The following is a 17,864-nucleotide window of genomic DNA, read 5'->3' on the forward strand; positions in this document are numbered from 1 at the left end:
GTAGCCCCTGGACAGTTGTCACATGGTGAACAACACCACTGTTGCCAAAAGCAACCTTTGGACGTGGCAGGTTTTCTCTGCAGTGAAACCAGAGCTCCGTCACGGCCTGCTAACCAGGCTGGCCGAGCTGCATTTAGGCCAAATATGATCAGCGAGGTAAAAACAAAATCCAAAGCTGTTCTGTTCACATTACTTCCCTTATCACGACTTCTTCCAATCACTCTTAAGTCTTAATTGGTGTCCTTTAGAGTTTCTTCACATCCAGATGGGTAGGGAAATGCTAGGGCTAAATATGGCGTAGGATGGGGAAGTGGAGGAGGGAAAAGGAGATAGGTAGCTGAAGTCCAGAAAGTATCCGAAAATCAAAAAGTCCTGTTAAAGAACTGTCTGTCTGGACACTCGCCACCCACACACCAGCCTTCCTCACAGCACGCACAACGGCGTTCCATTCTTGCACTACTGCCACGGCCGAGACAGGCCAGAAGGTCAGGCAGAGGCACTCTCCAAATAGCTCACCCAAACACAGCAGTCTGCTTGCTGTGCCTTAAAAACTCAGTTAACTGTCAGGCCAGTTTAACGTGCTATTTTAGAGCACCTCTTCGAATGGCTCAGCGGGTACGAGAGCTGACTCTCCTCCATGTGCTGCTGGGGGCGGTACAGGGAAGCCCTGGGGAAGGAAGAACGTGGGGCCCAGCACCGCCGCCACCTCGCGGGGAGGCTGGTGCACAGGGAGCTCGGAGAACCACCAAGGACAAGGGATCGCAGGCAGCCGCAGGAACAGTGGCCCCAGCCTCCAGGGGCGGCAAGTGGCTGTGCACCAGGCACTCGGCTGGCCCTGACCGCTGAGTTACTCTCAGAAGCCGAGCAGCTCACTTCCACAAACACGGCCTCTCCGTGCAGTGCAGACGTTACACCGCTCGGCTTTCCTTCCTGCCCGGCCCCACCCAGCCGTGCCCGGAGCTCCTGAGTCAGAGAGAAGTGACCTGCCCGACCTCCCCTGCCACACGCTGGCCCAGGGACCGGGATCAGGAACCAGGATAACACCCATGGAGCACGTTCCCCAGCCTCCCACTCGCCAGGCACCACCCAAGGACCCAGTGCCAGTCCGGCAGAGACCTGTGGGAGGACACGTGGTCCCTTCCAACCTGCAGGCGTGCCCTGGCCCACCAGGAAGTGAATACTAACACGGGTGGTTTGTCACAGAACGTTCCTGCGTCGTCAGGACCGTGCCACAGGCCGCAGTCTTCACAGCCTCACCTGGTGTTCTTCACCCAGGCCCCCACACACCAGGGAGCAGGCGGACTGCGCATGGAGCCTGTGACTTCACAAGCCTACCTAAGAGCTTTCCATTTGCTCAGGAAGGTTTCCTCCTAAGGGTGAAGACTAAACTCAAGGTAAACAGCAAGTTCTAGGAAAACAAATCATCAAGGGAGCACACTTTAGGAGCGGGCAGAGGGAACGGTCCTTCTCACGGCCGAGGATTCTCTGAAACAGCCAGTACCCTCCTCCATCAGGCACACTGACTCTGAGACAGTCCCAAACTCATTACATCATCTTTCCCACGGCCTCCGCTAGCATACACGTGTGATTTTCCTGCGAAAAAATTACGATCAGTGTCCTCCTCAGCTAACACTCAGCAGCTGAGCCAAGAGTGGCCACCGGGAGCTGGAGGCGCGCACAGGGTCCATCACTGAGCAGTGAGCAGCGTGCTGGCCGGGATGCCCTCGGTCCTGCCGGCCTCTTCGCACACACGTCTCCCAGCTGATGCTCTCCTCCTCTACCGAGCCTCTCCCCCAGCTCCGTTCTCAGTGGGAAGGAAGCGGGGAGGGCCGTCAGCTAAACAGGTGTAGGACCTTTTCTTGGTACTCACCCCCGACCGGCCTGAGTCCCACCTCAGATGCATCCGAAGAAACCGTCACCTACGAGCCCCAACTGCTTGGAAGAACTACGTCAGTCCAAACACCTGCCAGACCTTCACTGAGGTCAAGGAAACGTCCCCAAGAAGCAGGGCACCCCTTCCCAACATGCTGCCTTCAGGTGCGCCACCAGGAAGTGACTCATCTCCGGGACGCAGGCTCACGCCGCAGGGCCGCTCCAGCGCCCGCTCCAGCCATGGCTCCCCATCCCTGCGCAGAAACCAGTCTTCCGAGACACCAGGCCCTCCCTCCCCGTCTCCGGCTTCTCAGGTTCTCAGTTTCCCCAGATGGGGCCTGAGTTTCTGGGGAGGGGGGGGGCCGGCGTGGGCTGGGGGGGCAGGGAATGGGCAAGCTAATCACAGCACACAGGTCCCTCCCCCATGCGCCCGTCTCCACGTCCTGAGAGCAACAGGATGTAACACACACGCTAGAGTCCGATTCCAGGCAGAAGCAGCACGCCTTTCACAATGGGATTCAACTTGATGTTTCACCAGCGCTGGGGGGTGGGGCAGGAGCGACAGGCAGCACCAGGGCCCACGCTGCTGAGTCACTCGATGGTGAGGAAGGAACGTAAAGCCTGAACAACTCCGCAGCCGAAGAGCGAACAGCGGCACCCTTATCAGCTACTCCGATCTCGTCACAACACGCTGCACCGGCTGCTGCTCTCTCCTACAGCGACCTGGCAAAAACGGGTGACCGGGTCCCCAACTGCCAACTGGAGGTGAAATGGGGAGGGTAAAAGCGGCCACAAGCAGGGAGGGAAGGGCTTCCTAACCTTCTGAAAACCACGGTTTACCGCAGAGCGTAACACACGTCTGGACTGCGCTCCGGCGTCCGCTCGGCTACCGACCTGCCCACACTCGTCTCACCCTCGAGCCACTACCAACAAGACACGAAAACTCGCCACTCCTTGCGCCTGGCATTGGGCTGTCACTGACTCTATGTTAAAAAAAAAAACCTTTTTGTATGAGCGACTGAAGAAACCTGAATCACTGGAACAGACCTGTGACTTTAGGAGCCCACCAAAGGTGCCCCCAGTCTCACCCCCAACCATCGCTGCTGCACTTTCTGTCATAATCGTGTTCAACATGCAAAGGGTGTTTTAAAAACAGTGTCATGAAACCTATATACCCTCCACCTAAACGGAAGCTTTCCATTTTCCATACTAGGTTTCTTCCTCTGTACACATCCGGACGTACAAATGCATACTTTCAAACGGTACTGCAAAAGGAAAAAACCAGCGAACACGCTCTAAGAACACTCTGTCCCACAGAACCCAACAGCTCTGTACTCGAGAATATCAGCCCCAGCCCTCCACCATCGAACCCCCAGTCTGCACTCAAATTCTCAGTCACGGCGGCAGACCCACGGCCCCCCCAGCTCGTCCAGCCCAGGATGGAGCCAAGGTTCACCACGTGCACCTGGCCGTGAGGTTCCTTCAGTTTCCGCTCATGGAGAACCCTCCTCCTGCCTCCCCCTGCTCCCCCTGAGATACTGACTTTCCTTGAAGAGTCCAGGCCAGATGCCTTACAGATTCTTCCATATTCTGAATTTTTCATGTTGTTTCCTTCATGTAAACTGGAAGCTGGGCTTTGCGGTTCGATGAGAAAGAGGTTAAAATTCTGGCAGGAATATTTCATAGATGACGTTGTACGAAGACTTCACTTTGCATCTCATCAGGCGACACGCCATCGGCTGGTTCTACCACTGGTGACACAAAACTGGACCCCCGTTTCACGTGAGGCCACCGCAAGCGCAGGTTCGTTTGCGGAGCGACAGTTGTCAGCCTGTGAGTGCCCTGCTCCCTGGTGACTCCACCATCTGCTCCTAATCCCCGCCTGAACTGGTTCTGCTGGGGAGGAGGGTGGCTTATAGGATAATTGTTTTTTCTCATTGTTCTTTCCAAATATATTAGCTGGCATTCTTTGGCAAAGAAAAGCTTTTTCCTCACTCATTATCTTTTTCTTTTTCACTCGTCATGTGTCTTTTTATTTATGCAGTGATACTTTCAATTGCAAGCCAGTGGGAGCCTCCTGCCTGCTCTGATGGCGCCCTGCCTGGGCACTTCCTGCCTGCCCGAGACGACATGCCAGGCTCACCTTGCTCTCTGCTTCGGGCCTGGCAGCAGCCATTTCTCCAGGGAGCCCTGACTCTTCCCCCGTGGAGTGGCCTTTTCAAACCCACACCAGGGCAGAGGGTGGGCTACTGGCTGTCGGGGGTGGGGGGGGCAGCGCTTCAGGTTCATTCGATGGAGAGAAAAATCAGTCTTTCTGTTTCACCCACGAGTTCACATTGACATTTCCACTTCAGATTTAACATGACCACTTTTTAAGACTTTTAATTTTCCTGTTTGAATTGCTTTTCTCATGTTAACAATCTTGGTCTCTGACAGAAGGGAAACTGGCAAACCTTACTGCAAGGTATGCCAGTATGCCCTTGAAGATGCAAACTTGTCACCTGCCTACAAACAGGTAACTCTGTCTTCTTCGGATGGATTTTTAGGTGGGGAAAAAAGTTCCTTCTGAGAGCAAGTGATCAGTGGACAGCTCCGGAAGATGGAGTCTCTCCAGCATTCTGGAAGGTGGCCGTACAGACTGAGTAAATGCCGTACGTATAATATCTCAGCCTACCCAGAAGAAACAAGAGTGGAGACGTGTAAGAATAATTCTTTTTCCCTTGATCTGGAAGTCTAGTTTAAGTGAAGTTGAAAGCTGATTACATCTTACACACTCAAACCCTCTTCACATGCTCGCTGGAGTAAGTCCCACCTGTAAGTCAGCTCAGCACCGGGAAGGCCGTACCCACCTGGAGGTGGGCGACATGCAGGCCCCTGCCAAACTGTGTGTGGCCGAAGAACTACAAACAGCTCCCAACGAGTGGCCACCGAGACCACGCGGTCGGCTCTCTGAGCCCCAGACTAACACCCAACAAGCTCAGGAGACAGAGACTGCATCAGTTTTCCAGCTGGCACCCAACCACAATGGAGAGCCTCAAGAGAGGAAAAGGCCGTCGGGACGCCACACTAGATAAACCACCTGACTTTAAAGACCTGCTGTTAAACAGCAGCTACGTAGAACCAGGTACTGTGAATGGAATGGACCTTTCAGAACCCATCCTGCAGTGAAACTGGGCATCTCCACGGCCAAAGGGCGAGGTGAAATGACTCTGAAGACCAACCAGCTGCAGTTGGTTTTAGTATCCATAGTCCTTAAAAAAAAAAAGCCTCCAGAAGCACAGATTACAGACACAGTACACAGTCGAGAGTCTGCCGAAGACCGTCAGCCACCCCAAAAACGTAACTCTATTTTCCATGCTAAAGAGGCAGTGCCTGCTCCCCTTCTTGACTCTCTAACGTGGTGTGTGTGTGTGTGTGTGTGTCCAATCCTAGGTAACAGTCTCCCCGTAAAGCCCCGATCTCAGACAGCCTGCAGGAAGCAGCTGGCTGACAGGGACCGCCGCCTGCCACCCCTGGGGCCGCTCACAAGGAACAGCACCTCTTGCCCTGGAATGCATCCCGTACACCCCGGCCTCCCGGACCACAGAATACGGAATCTGGGTTTTCTTGATCCAGGACTTTCTGAACTGCCCTTTTTTAATGAGTAAAGTGGACAGACACACGAGGACAAAAGTCTCTTGCTTTAGGCTGTACGGCAAACCAAAAGTCAAAATCAAGTTTTGTGCAGGAAAAGTTATTCAGCATATCTTATCAATAAGTAACACTGCTACACCACCACTGATTTTCAAACCATTTTTGCTTAGATCGGACGTAAAGACAGTGAGTAAAACCACCAGTACACTGGGACTCTCACCGGGGCTGACCAGAGGTGTGAAGCCTGTCCTTACTAGTAAGTGCCGTGAGCACCAAGGCCCCGACGCCCAGGTCCCTCCGACTCTCCAGTTGCAGGTGCTCCGCCTACACTGGCGGCTTACGGCGGTGACTTCCTTATACTAGAGGATCTGTATTTTCCAAAACATTTTGGAACCCTCTGAGTACTGGATCCACCCTTCACAGCACAACAGGGGGCAGGGCCCAGTGATTTGCTCAAGGCAAGAAAGCAAAAAATAAACAGCACTCCCCCAAACCCTACAAGCCCAGTATTATCATCCTTCTTCTGCAAACAGCAGCTTCCCCTTTATCTTCAGGGGTCAGTTTACAACAGTGTACTACTGCACGGCGTTGTACGCAGAAGCCTTCTGAGCTTCTACCACCAGATGAAGATGTGTCAGTTTAGGGAAGAAGCAGCACTGTCTCAGTTCCCAAACCCAGAACCCAGACTGGTGTGGGGAAGGAGGGCAATGACGCACAGAGACGCAGCATCTTTGAGCGGCCAGGGAACTGCCGTTGAGAAGTGCGGCTGCTCAGGCTCGGGAAGGGCCAGGAGGGGAGGACGTCGGGGCCCGAGCCGCACCCCGGCACGCGCTTCCACGCTCTCTGGGGACACAGGGGAGAGGAGAACGTGTGGGTGGTCTAATTCGGACCGTTTTACAGGGTGAAAGAAATGACCAGGGATTTCCTACGCACATCAGAAGCAATTGAGCAATACCACCTGGATTTATTTATCCAAGGTTTTCAGTTTGGTATGCTTCAAATGGGCCAATGACTTTTTTTTTTGGTCCCCTGAAGAAGTGGCTATTTTTGTAAGAAATGACCACCTTTAAAACAGACAACAGAAAATATACTTTGCATGTGGTTTTTAAGGTACTTTATCCTGTGCAGAGTGGTGACAGGCAACTTCTCTTTCACACTAATACTTAGTACAGTCGGACAACATGCCCTTGAACTCAGAGCGTTCCACAAGGTTCCCCTCCCACCTACAGCACACCACTCTAACGGTACCCACTCCAAGTCCCCTGGCACCTTACAACACGTCTAGAAGATCTAGCAAAGGGGTTTTCCCAATACAAGTTATATTAAATTTGGGGACCCCCACATAAATTTTCTTAAAAAAAAAAAACAAAACACCTTTTGTTTCCTACTTTCTGGTACCACTCCTCTGGCTCCACTACAATGAAAGACCATTCTCATACGGTTGTTAATTTACTGAAGCGTGCTGGGTTTAAGTTACATGGTAAGTGATTACTGAGTCTCAGTTTCATATCTGTGACAGTCATTCATTTCAAGTACTCATTTAATGAATGAAGAAAAAAATTCTGGTTACACGGTTTTTGAGACTTTTTCTACAAACTGAGTAGCAGGTTTTAACGATGTAACTTCACGGGCTGAATAGAACCTGTAAGGTTCAGGAAGGAAGGCCTCAAATTCCTTTGATCGTTTGTTATTATTATTTTAATCCTCACCCAAGGATATGTTTATTGATTTTAGAGAGGAAGACGGATAGAAACATCGATGTGAGAAGGGAGCAATGACTGGCTGCCCCCCAGATGCACCATGACTGGGGATCAAACCCGCAACCTAGGTGTACGCCCTGGCTGGGAACTGAACCTGTAGACGTGTGGTGTGTGGGATGACACTCCAACCAGCTGAGCCACATGGCCAGGGCCTCTGATCACTTTAAAGGGCTTCTTTAAAAGCCCAACACGAAGATGACTGGGTGTGATGATCTCCCCCAGATTAGGAGGCGCTGGCGTTAATGCACCACTGAGCAAACAGCGAGACGCCCTCACAGTAACAGCAGGTTGGAAGGTTTCGTGGCAGAACAGCATGTCCACACGCTGCAGGGCAGCTCCAAATGCAACCATCGAGGGCCTCCCGCTCCTCTGGGGAGGGCTGTGGACTCTGCTCTCTAATGGGCTGCGAGTTTATAGCAGCAGCTGACAGCCTTGAACGCGGCACTTAGCCACCCTCGGGGTGGGTGGGTGGGGAACGCTCCCTTCAGGACACAGGCAGGGAAACAAGAACAGCCCTGGGAAGCCCACCTGAAGAGGGCCTGGCCCGGGGTCCCACTCGGGAGCGGACTTCTGGGGGGTTAAAGAGAAATGTCACAGGACTCTGTGCGCCCCTGTGCTCCAGCAGCTACCTCTGGCCCTGCTTGTTCTGTGCCCTTCTTTCCCACAGTGCCCCAGGCTGCACTGTGTTCCCGTCCTGTCCCACACGTCATTCACACACCGTCCTACCCTGAGGCAGGGTCTGCCCTTTGTAAAAGTCAGCACCACCTTTTCCAGGAAGAGAGACTTTACTGTCTGTGTGTGTGAAGCCCTCCCAGTCTTATCCTGAGTTCCATCTGGTAACAAAGCAGTAACAACAGACTTCTTCAGGGCCAAAAAGATTTTTCTTTCCTTTTTTTTTTTTTGCTCTGGGTCTCAAAGCCACTCCCTTTGGCTTAAGAAGGAAGCCACTCTCCTGGCTCCCCGGCTCCCCGGCTTCCCAGCTCGGTCGGCCCTCTCTCGGGGCTCTGCCCGCCATTCCTCCTGTCACTCTTCTCCAATCTGTGCTCCTCGGCTACTTCCTCCGCCTCTCAACCTGCTCCTTCTGTGACTCTGTGTTCTGAAGCCAGAACTTCACGAAAATGCCCTTAAATGGGCTTTATAATTTTACTATCGCTATTAGTACAGGAATTCATAATATAAATTACCACGTTAAGGAAATCTCATATTCTGACCTGATTTTTAATCCACTGAGTCCAAAAAAGCTCAGCCAACCAAAAACCAGGGGTGGGAACTGGGACAGAGAGTCAAACCGTCCCCAGGATTTCAAAGAGAACACAGATTCAAGAAACGCTACTGGTTCAGCGGAGGCCTAGCCACCCCTCATACTGACTTTTTCTAAAGACACCCTCAGGTTCCTTGCAAACTGCCGCGTCTGGACCAGGGGATACGGGCCCCAAACCCTCAGCCCACGGCCTGGCTGTGACCCCATCACCACGTTCTCCATGCTCAGCAAGCATTCTAGGTTGTCAGTCTGGGGTCCGGGAAGGGGCTTGAGGCTGCCAGCGCCCCCTGACATGAGGTTGCTATAGAGCCGTGCACACTGCTGGGGGATGAGCACAGCTCTGAGAGAGCGCCAAAGCCCAAATGATGAAGAGCCGCCACGCGGGACTCATACGACCCAAAGAACCACCCCAGGGGACAGGGTGTGAACCACAGTCTGGTTTGCAGATGTATTCTGAGTGCCCGTCACAGGCCCTGGGACGCAGGCGGCGCTCGACCCTGGGCGGACAGGCTGCGTGATTTCTGGCCACAGCTTACACCGATACCTCAGGAAAGAAGAGTAAGTACAGGTCATTTTCAGGACCTCTCACACTGGGGACACGAGACTTTTCCTCAAGACCACAGTCATCCAAGACAGGTGGCAGCTGCATCACATCCCAATGTCAGATTTTGTAGCCAGTTTGGCCGGCCTCGCTAGGAAATCTGGAAGAGGGGTTCTAAACTGGGGCTCTTCCCAATCCGAGCTGTTTCAAAATGCACACACCATCCCCTTCACCACCTGCCTCTTCCCCTCGACCCCTGCCCCCATTCTGGGTTAGGGCCCTGGGAACAAACATTCTGAAAAAGCTCCCCAGCGGACTGCCACCGTGCACTCCTCCCCACTCCGTGAGAAGTACCGATCTGGGACAGTCTCAGCAGGACCCGAGAAAGCAAACTCAGGCATATGGAGTTTACCAGGCTCTTAAGAAAGAGACTCAAGGCAGGCAGGGAACAGATGGGCTGGCCACGTCTTGCTCAGAGAGGAAACAAAGCGAAGGAAGCAGAGAATCTGCCTGTCATAACACCTCCACCTGCCGAGTACAGAGACGACCCAGCAGATGGGCCCACGGGGTTCGGGAGAACATGACAAAGAGCTCATGGAGGGAGAGACTGTATTTCCACAATGGCCTGGTCCGAACTCAGCAGAAACTGGCGAGGTGCCCTCATTCCACACATGCCCAGCACTTGGCTAATCCCCTCCCTGCGGAGTCAGAGAAGAATGTGCAGAATCCTGAACCCTCTGCTCCCCGGATCGGAGGGCTTCCTTCCTGACTGCAAGGAACCCTCCACTCCTAATTGCAAACGGGAGAGAACGGGGGTGTCTCCCAACACGGATACTCTCCTTCTAACCCTTAGGATTCGGAAACAGCCTTTACCCCATCTCACTGAAAGCCGAGCCTTTGCCAACCTCAATCCAACACCGGCAAACAAGAAGAGAACCACCCCGAGAGAGACGCCTCCCCCGGGAAGTCCTGGGGAAGAGGTGCGACGGGGTCAGCCCCCCTGGCTGGCTTCTCCTCGGACTCACAATACAGTTTGTGGCTCTCAGAACACCGTGTTCCCAGCCAGCTCGGTCCCTTTTCTGTCACAAACGTGAAGTAAACAGATTCTACAGCAGCTACGAGTCTGTTACCAAGGCCACGGTATTGATCAGTATAATTAACATTCACAATTCATCTAACCCAGCACGACAAGCCAACTGGGCTGCTCTCCAGAAGAACGGAACATTGGGACTCTTCATGTCTTGCTTGCTAAGAAGTCTAGCTTCCGAAGCCGGGCACTCAGATCTCTGGATTAGGAACTGGAGACCACCTGGCCATCCCCAGGAAACCGAATCAGTTACCAGAATAAACGAACACATCTGCCATCTCTATGAGGCACCTGTTTTTATTCCCAAAGCTGCAGAATTCTGAAGGTCTCCCCTTCCCCCGAATCCTGCCGAGGTCGCATACTTTAGGGAGCGCCACACGCAGAGCCCTCAGAGCCAGCCAGCGCCTGAGCTCCCGGGTAGGGTGAGCCCTGGCCCGGCTCCCAGAAGGCTGCAGCTCTAAAGAAGGTGTGTTCCAGAGACAAGGGCACATATAGCTTTGGAACACCCAGCTCAGCCTTCGGTCCTGAAGGGCGGCCGGGGCTGCAGGACGAGAAGCATCGGAGGTCTGCCCAGCACTGCTGGGCAGAGCTGCCGCCCGTTCCCTTCAGGACTCCCGACACACACACACACACTCCAAAGTGAAACTGTTCGACTGACTCACCACTGGTCCCCAAATCTCAAACACCCTTACAGTAAGCCTCTGTTCTTTAAATGAAGAGCATGTGAAAATCAGACTACCAGTTCAACTTTGGGCAGTGTCCCTAATGCTAAGACTTTCAAAGTTGATGGGGCCCTGGCCGGCATGGCTCATTTGGCTGGGCGTCGTACGGCAAGCGAAGGATCACCAGTTCGATTCCCGGCCAGGGCACGTGCCTGGACTGTGGGCCAGGTCCCTGGTTGGGGGCGTGCAAGAGGCAACCAATCGATGTTTCTCTCTCACATAGATGTTTCTCGTCTTCTCTTTCTCCTTCCTTTCCCTTCCCTCTAAATAAATAAATAAAATCTTTCAAAAAACAAAAGTTGATGGGAAATTCAAGTTACCATTTCCATTACGTCTAAGGGTATCCCTAAGCTTCCCGCCTCCTGCCCTGCGGCTCTCATGCTACTGAGCCGAGAAGCTGGGGGCCACGTGTTCTCAGGTCTCCCATCTCACCTACTTCCGGCAGTACAGAGGGAGCACTAAGGTGTTGGAGGTTCTCGTCATTTTCCCCCTGCAGTTCCTGGTCCCCCGTCGTCACCCTGCGGGACAGGTCTAAGAAGAACAGCCCGGCCAACCGAAGGGGAGAGTGAGCCACGGCCACCCAGGGAGCCCAGCTCACTCTCTCCGGGGGTGACCACCCCGCAGACTCCGCTCAGAAACCAGGGACTGTGGCACCACGTGCAGGCACTGCATACGACCCGTGTGAGTGAGGCGTGGTCCTCGCCCTCATGTGTCTGGTCTAGAGATACCGACCAAGGACGACGTTCAGATATTAGTCTTTAAAACAGCTTCAGCACAAAGTCTCCCCGAGCTGCTGGCTTCAGTGAGCGTCAGTCCCCGAGGGCAGCCCTCAAGGAGCTGATGAGGAGTCTCTGGGGAAGCTGAGGAGCATCCCAAGGGGGGAGGGGGGGCAAAGAACACCAACCACCTCAGGCTCCTGAACTACTGCAGGTGGAAGAAATACGCTCCTGGACTCAGCCAGCCCAGGGTCTGACAGACGGCCTCGTTCTAAGCATCCTGTGGTGTGGGGTGGGCGTGGGGGCGGGGGCAGGCGATGCGAGGAGCGGTCAGGCAGAGCGGGTCCCACTCCCAGCACAAGCGCCCGGTCCTCCCTTGTCCAGGTGCTGCCTGGGAACCAACAACTCCTTCAGTGTTCGACAGGTGTCAGCGCTGCATAAACACCACTTTGGTCAGGGAACACGTTCCTTCTGTTGGGAACATGTTCCAACAGAAACGTCTTGGCTTGGGCTCTTTAAGGACATCTCAAACAGACCAGGGTACTTTTCAGGGTGTAGGAAGGCACTCACTGAACAGCATACCAGGCTCAGCGGTGCGAGCCAGAGCTGGAGCAGGCAAACCGGGACGCCCGGCCGCACGAGGTGCACGGGAGTGAATACACTAAGGAGCACGTACTGAGTGTCCACCCCCTCGGCCATCCCGCGGTGCTAGCACTACTGCTCCTTTCACAGATGGGAGACCGGAGGCTCCGAATCCCTGCCCTTGGCCACAGTGACACACGGTCGTAAAAAACTTAAAAGTAGCCAGAATAAAAGGGACAGATCACCTGCAAGGAAACAGTTAGAAAGACAGCCGACTTTTACTTGTGATAATTAAGGCCAGCAGATAATGAAAACAAACCTTCAGAGTGCTGAGAAGAATAACTGTCCACCTGAAATTGTGCACCCAGTAGAACTGTCTCACAGTAATGAGAGTGAAATAGTCCTTTACAGACCATGAAAGAAACAAGAAAGAAAGAAAGAAAGAAAGAAAGAAAGAAAGAAAGAAAGAAAGAAAGAAAGAAGGAAGGAAAGAAAGAAAATGAGGCTCAGACAGGTTAAGACACCCGTCCAGTACATTAAAGTGACAAGTCTACCAGACGGTCGAGACTGAGGTGAACTTGACCCCGGGAAACCCGGCGCTGACTCACAGCGTGCTGCTCCTCAGTGTCGGGGACAGAGAGGGAAAGTTAGAGAAGTTTCACTAACAGCCGACCGACAGCGGGACAGTGGGAGAACCCCCCAATGAGCCAGAGGGAGGCGTGACGGCAGAAGACAAGAGGGGACCCGAGTCCGTGCGAATCTCCGACTCCCTCCGGTACTCGAGGTGTTGACAGGAGTCGCGAGGAAACCTTGCGGCAGGAATCTGTCTCTCACTTGGGATTCTCCGACTTCAGGCTGAAACAAACTCCGGCCAGCGCGAACGTGTTGTTCTTCGTGCGTGACGGGGACGCTTCTGACCCGCCTCACCATGACGTGTTCTGAACGACTATGCCCAGCATAATAAGGGTTGCCCTTCTTCATAAAATTTCAATAGTTGGATCCCCAAACTGGATAAGCTGACAGGTATAAGTGAGCCTCCTTCACTGGCAGTTCCCATAAACAACAGCCCAAGACAGCACGGAAGTGCTTGTTTACAGGTCGTACCTACGTGAGGCAGCCAAGTGAACTGATCAGGGTCCCAGGCAGCTAAGGGTCTATCTACATCATATGTACCAAAATGCATTGAAAACTTTGTGAACAACTTTATAGGAACATTACATTGGGCAACACACACTGGATGCAAATGATGCCCTCCTGATAAAACCCATGGTTCCCATTTATAATGTTGTCAGCCAGGGACGCAGACAATGGACAGATCTCTTCCCAGGGACTCGAAGCACTGATGCAAATGCCGTAACACAACCCTGAAGAGGAGGGGACACCCCGGACTCCACCGAACACGTGAGCATCTAAGCAGTTCTCACTGGGGCTCTACCCACTATGCTTCCCAGCTCAGCTGGCCCCTCGGGTACACATTTTCCATTCACATAAAGAATATCCTACAAGCCAAAGTAAGCTCTTTTGTGTTCCTTCTCTCCTTGCCCCTCTTGTGCTGCTTGTAAAGGTCTGACGGACAAATTCCAGGGCAAATTCCTACAGTATTCCTCTGAAGAGCCTCTCCAAATGTTCCGAAGTGCAGAGAAGAGCGAACCTCCTGACAGGCCTTCCAGAGAGACGGGTCTATTTTAGTAAGTTTCATCAACAAGCTGGAGGTTTGGGCTGACCTTATTGGGGGGAAAAAAGTCAACTTGACACCATGCCCATTCCTAAAGGCCCGAGGACGGCTCCTGCCTCCAGGACACGAAGGTGCAGGACGAGAGGGACAAACACCCAGCGATCACGGCGAGCGAGCTGACCTGCCTACTTGTCAGGTTCCGCTGGGAACCGACAACGTTAAACAAGGACCCCCTTCAGTTGTGCTACACTGTACAACGAAAGGGCTCCTTTGTCACTGGAGGTTTCCGGGTCACACCGTCTGAATCAGCAGCCACCACTGGGAGCACGCCTCACCCCGTGAGCCATCTGCAGCTATGACCACCGTCCCACCAGAGTCTCCTCTGGACGTGTTGGCGCCTGCCGTCTTCCCGAGGAATGGGGACGTGCCGTTTCCCGGGCCTGCCAACGAGACCGTAACTCCGGCATTTCCTTCGCCCTCAGGCTACCAGCAAGCTGAGGGCCACATGTGACGGTCAGCCTCCTCAACGGTCTTAGCCCTCAGGGTTAACCTATTTTTTGCTTTTTTCTACAGTTTGGACTTCCTATCTATGGCATATGAGTCCTGTGTTAGAAGTAGCTCGAACGCCCACTAAAGAGACAGAGTATCACGTACTAGTAGACCTCTCTTACTTGTGCTCTATCTTGGTTCCCGCCCCGTGCCTATCTCCACATGCTGCAAACAAAAGCACTTATTTGGCAAAGGAGGCAACCGAGACACAGAAGCTCACCTGCTCAAGGTGCCAGCCACTTAGTTGGCTTCTTGACACCCAGGTCAAGCCTTGAGTCACACCCGTGACTGTCACCTACACAGCACTTCAGCAGACCCTGAGGCACATACAACCGAGTATGTTACAGTTAACAGCGGAAGGCTCTCACTACCTACGGTTTTAATCGAGGGGCACCCACTCTTCCCCAAACAAAGCGGGGTCTGATCTGAGGACCATCAAGGTCACCCTGAAGAAACCTACAGCCTCTGACTGGCATCAGAAATGTCCTCATTTCCCGAGGGGCCTTGGGGCTGGGAATGACCCAAGAATTCCTCGGTCTCCAGCCACGCCGGAACGGTCACAGGTAAAGGACAGCGCCATTTGAAGAGGGCTTTTCCTCACACCATTCAGTGGGTGCCAAGCCACGTTTTTTCTCTGACCATTCTCACGCTTTCTCACGGTACCAACACATGGCAGAGGCACAGAAGGGCCCCCGGTCATGATGCCCAATTCAGCTGAAAAGTTCTGAAAAAAAACAGATCACCAAGGAGGTGCTGCTGCGTGACCTTGACTAGTCCTCAACCCACTCATTAACTAAACAAATGCCTTTTATCATCACTAGGGGAGAGGTAATTAGTTATCATAAAGCACTTTAATATAGTGTTGTGTAAGTGCTAGGCAATAAATCTCAGAGAGAGCAAGATTAATAAGAAACACGGGGACACAGTGACCAGCAAATGGAAACTTCTATGGGCTCTTCCCTCATTCCTAGCCCAGGCTGCTTCCGCCAGCTAAAGGGATATGAGTCTATAAAATCATCAGCACTTGGCCTGACGATAGTACACATGAGCAATATTCCTCCAGGGAGGAAGAGAGGAAAAGGGATACTTATTCCTGGTAAGCAGCCACGCAGACATCTGGGTTACTCGTTAGCCAGGTGGGCAATTAACAGTGGAGTACCCACGAGGGGCAGGGCCAGGCACCACGCATACGATGGTGCGCCAGAGTCCTGCCTTTACGGAGTTACGATCTATAATACAAACTTTATCTTATCAACAGTGGAACTTGCGAGAATAAGGGCCCAGTAAAATAAAGGCCAGTAGGAATAAAGGTGCCTAGTCCCTAAGCAGCCACACAAAAGACAGGCTCGCTCCCGGGGAGAGGATGAGTTCAAGGAGTTAGGGTACCAGGGCTTCCGGCTTCCCGGGTCATCGCAGGTACCTCCCTTAAGCATTCGCCTTACAAAGGCTTTGCCTGCCTCTAAACCACAGATTACAAAGGGTCACTGCCCCAAGGAAGCAGTCCGCTGAAAGGAGAGCACTAAAAACAAGGTTAATCAGGCTCCTTAGAATCAAGGGATCTTCCACAACCTTTTAAAAGGCACTGTATTGGTGAGATCTTAAGTTCGTGGGAAAATGGAGCAAAAGCACACAACAGCGACCTGCCGTTTCAACCCTGCTTTTGATTTCTGGAGGGTTAGATTAATTTCCTTAAAAAAAGAAGTCACCTCTCCCACTTAGGACAGCTTAACTGGTTCACGTGTAGGAGCTTCAAGGACTAGACTGAGTGCTGCAAACCTGGCTCGGTTCAGCGCATGCAAGCACCACACGCATCTAACACCGCAGGCAGAGGCGGCCTTGAAACACTGTTTTTAAACTGGTGGGAAATAATTTACCCAGGTTCTCACGGGTTTGCAAAGATTCCCATCCACTGTTACCTGGGTGCCAGGTATGTGGAAGGAAAGATGTGGTTGGCAGCAAAGGCTCCGAGCGCAGGAGCGATCTGGGTCCCACCACTCTGAGAGCTAATCAGAACGAAAGTTCCAAAGGTCGCCCTTTAATCTCCACGAGACAATCAGAAGGATGTCCTTTGAGCTCAACCCACAGCACAATAGAGGAGACCCGTTCTGCCTCCCTAAAAACAGTCAGGAATGAGCAATCGTGCCTTCCCACCCACCCGTCCGCCGCCACCCCCCGCCCAGCTTCCTTCGCCAGAGATGCCTAAGTGGTCTATTCACACGACTGCGATCAACTTGTATCCATGACAGTGCCTGCCGTCACCAACCCCCAAATGCTAATTGCTTACATCTGTCGAAAGGTGGACACCCGCAGAAGGTGAAAATCCTAGTTTTCTTTATACTCTCCTGCTGTCCTCATCGCTTTCACCTGCCTAGAAGAGCTAACTCCTGGCATTTTTCTCTCCTGCCTCCGGGCTAGCACGCAGTTGTTGGATAAACTGGCCACTGCTCCCAAAGTAGCTCTACCAAATTTGCCCACTCGCCTGGGGAGATTTTGTGCACACCCCCATCCCCTGGGGCTGGTCACAGGGGTCAGCTGAGTCGGTTCACCCCTCCCACTCCCGTCTTCGAGGCCCTCCAGCCAGGAAAAGTCAGCGGCGAATTCAAGGCCCGGCCCTGCCGGGTTTCAAAAAGATCCCGGAGGACTAGGGCCTAGGGACAAAGGAAAGTGAGGTCAGGGGCGGCCGTTCCAGCTCGGGGTAGGCCTGGGACGGCTTACTCGCCACCCTACACCATCCCAGTCGTCCCGATCCCTCGCCCCCGAAGTCGCGACCTAGCTGGAGCGCGGGACTCGCTCGCGCCCCTTCCGCGAGGCCCCGGTCCGGGCCTCCGCCGCCACCCAGAGCCCCCGCACCTTCTTGGGCGCCTTGGTGACGGTGGCCATGAAGGAGTACTTCTCGGCGTCCTCAATCTCCTTGGCCTGCTTCAGCTCCTCCCCGACCCCGGGCAGCGGCATCGCGTCAGGCATCGACATTCCCCGGCCGGCCGGGCCCGCTGCTGCCCCGCCGCCCCCGCCTCCTTCCCTCCCGAGCGCCCCCCTGCCCGCCCGCGCGGCGGCCTCCGACACGCGCTCGCCCACCCTCCCGCCGGGCGCCCTGCCGAGCCGCGTCCGGTGCCGAGGTGCTGGGACGCACGCCGGGTCGGCTCCGCAGTCCGAGAAAGCCGGACAGCGACAGCGGCGGCAGTAGCCCCAGAAGCAGCAGCGCGGAGCTCCGTGCCGCCACCTCCGCCGCACGCACACACGCACGCAAAGTAAGGGTATACGGCGGTGACGCCACGTCGGGTACTGGCAGCTTGGGGGGCGGGGGAAGGGGCGGGGAAAAAAGGCGCTCGGTCCTGACGTCACCACGCTGGACCGAGGCCGAGCCACCCTTTGCACCTCCCAGCTCGCAGGATGAGTCGGAGCCTTTGCGGCGCCAGGTGGCGCTATCAGCCCTGGGAGCGGCTCGTGGTTCCTACAGGGATGCCCC

General features: G+C 53.9%; 1 protein-coding gene across 2 annotated transcripts in view; it reads right to left on the reverse strand.

The window, feature by feature from the left end:
• The window catches only part of AHCYL1 (adenosylhomocysteinase like 1), a 33,378-nt gene extending 15,748 nt beyond the window's left edge, over positions 1–17,630 (reverse strand). Inside the window, exon 1 of one of the 2 annotated variants that reach the window (XM_045817083.1) lies at positions 17,249–17,629. In XM_045817083.1, the coding sequence (XP_045673039.1) occupies positions 17,249–17,368 (120 nt within the window). In that variant the 5' untranslated portion in view covers positions 17,369–17,629. Of the gene's footprint in view, positions 1–17,248 lie in introns of both variants that reach the window. The other variant, XM_045817084.1, reaches the window with a different exon arrangement.
• Between the last annotated feature and the right edge of the window lie 234 nt (positions 17,631–17,864).

This window comes from Phyllostomus hastatus, unplaced genomic scaffold (assembly GCF_019186645.2).
Source record: "Phyllostomus hastatus isolate PE091 unplaced genomic scaffold, TTU_PhHast_1.1 phas_scaffold_216, whole genome shotgun sequence".
Classification (NCBI taxonomy): Eukaryota; Metazoa; Chordata; class Mammalia; order Chiroptera; family Phyllostomidae; genus Phyllostomus; species Phyllostomus hastatus.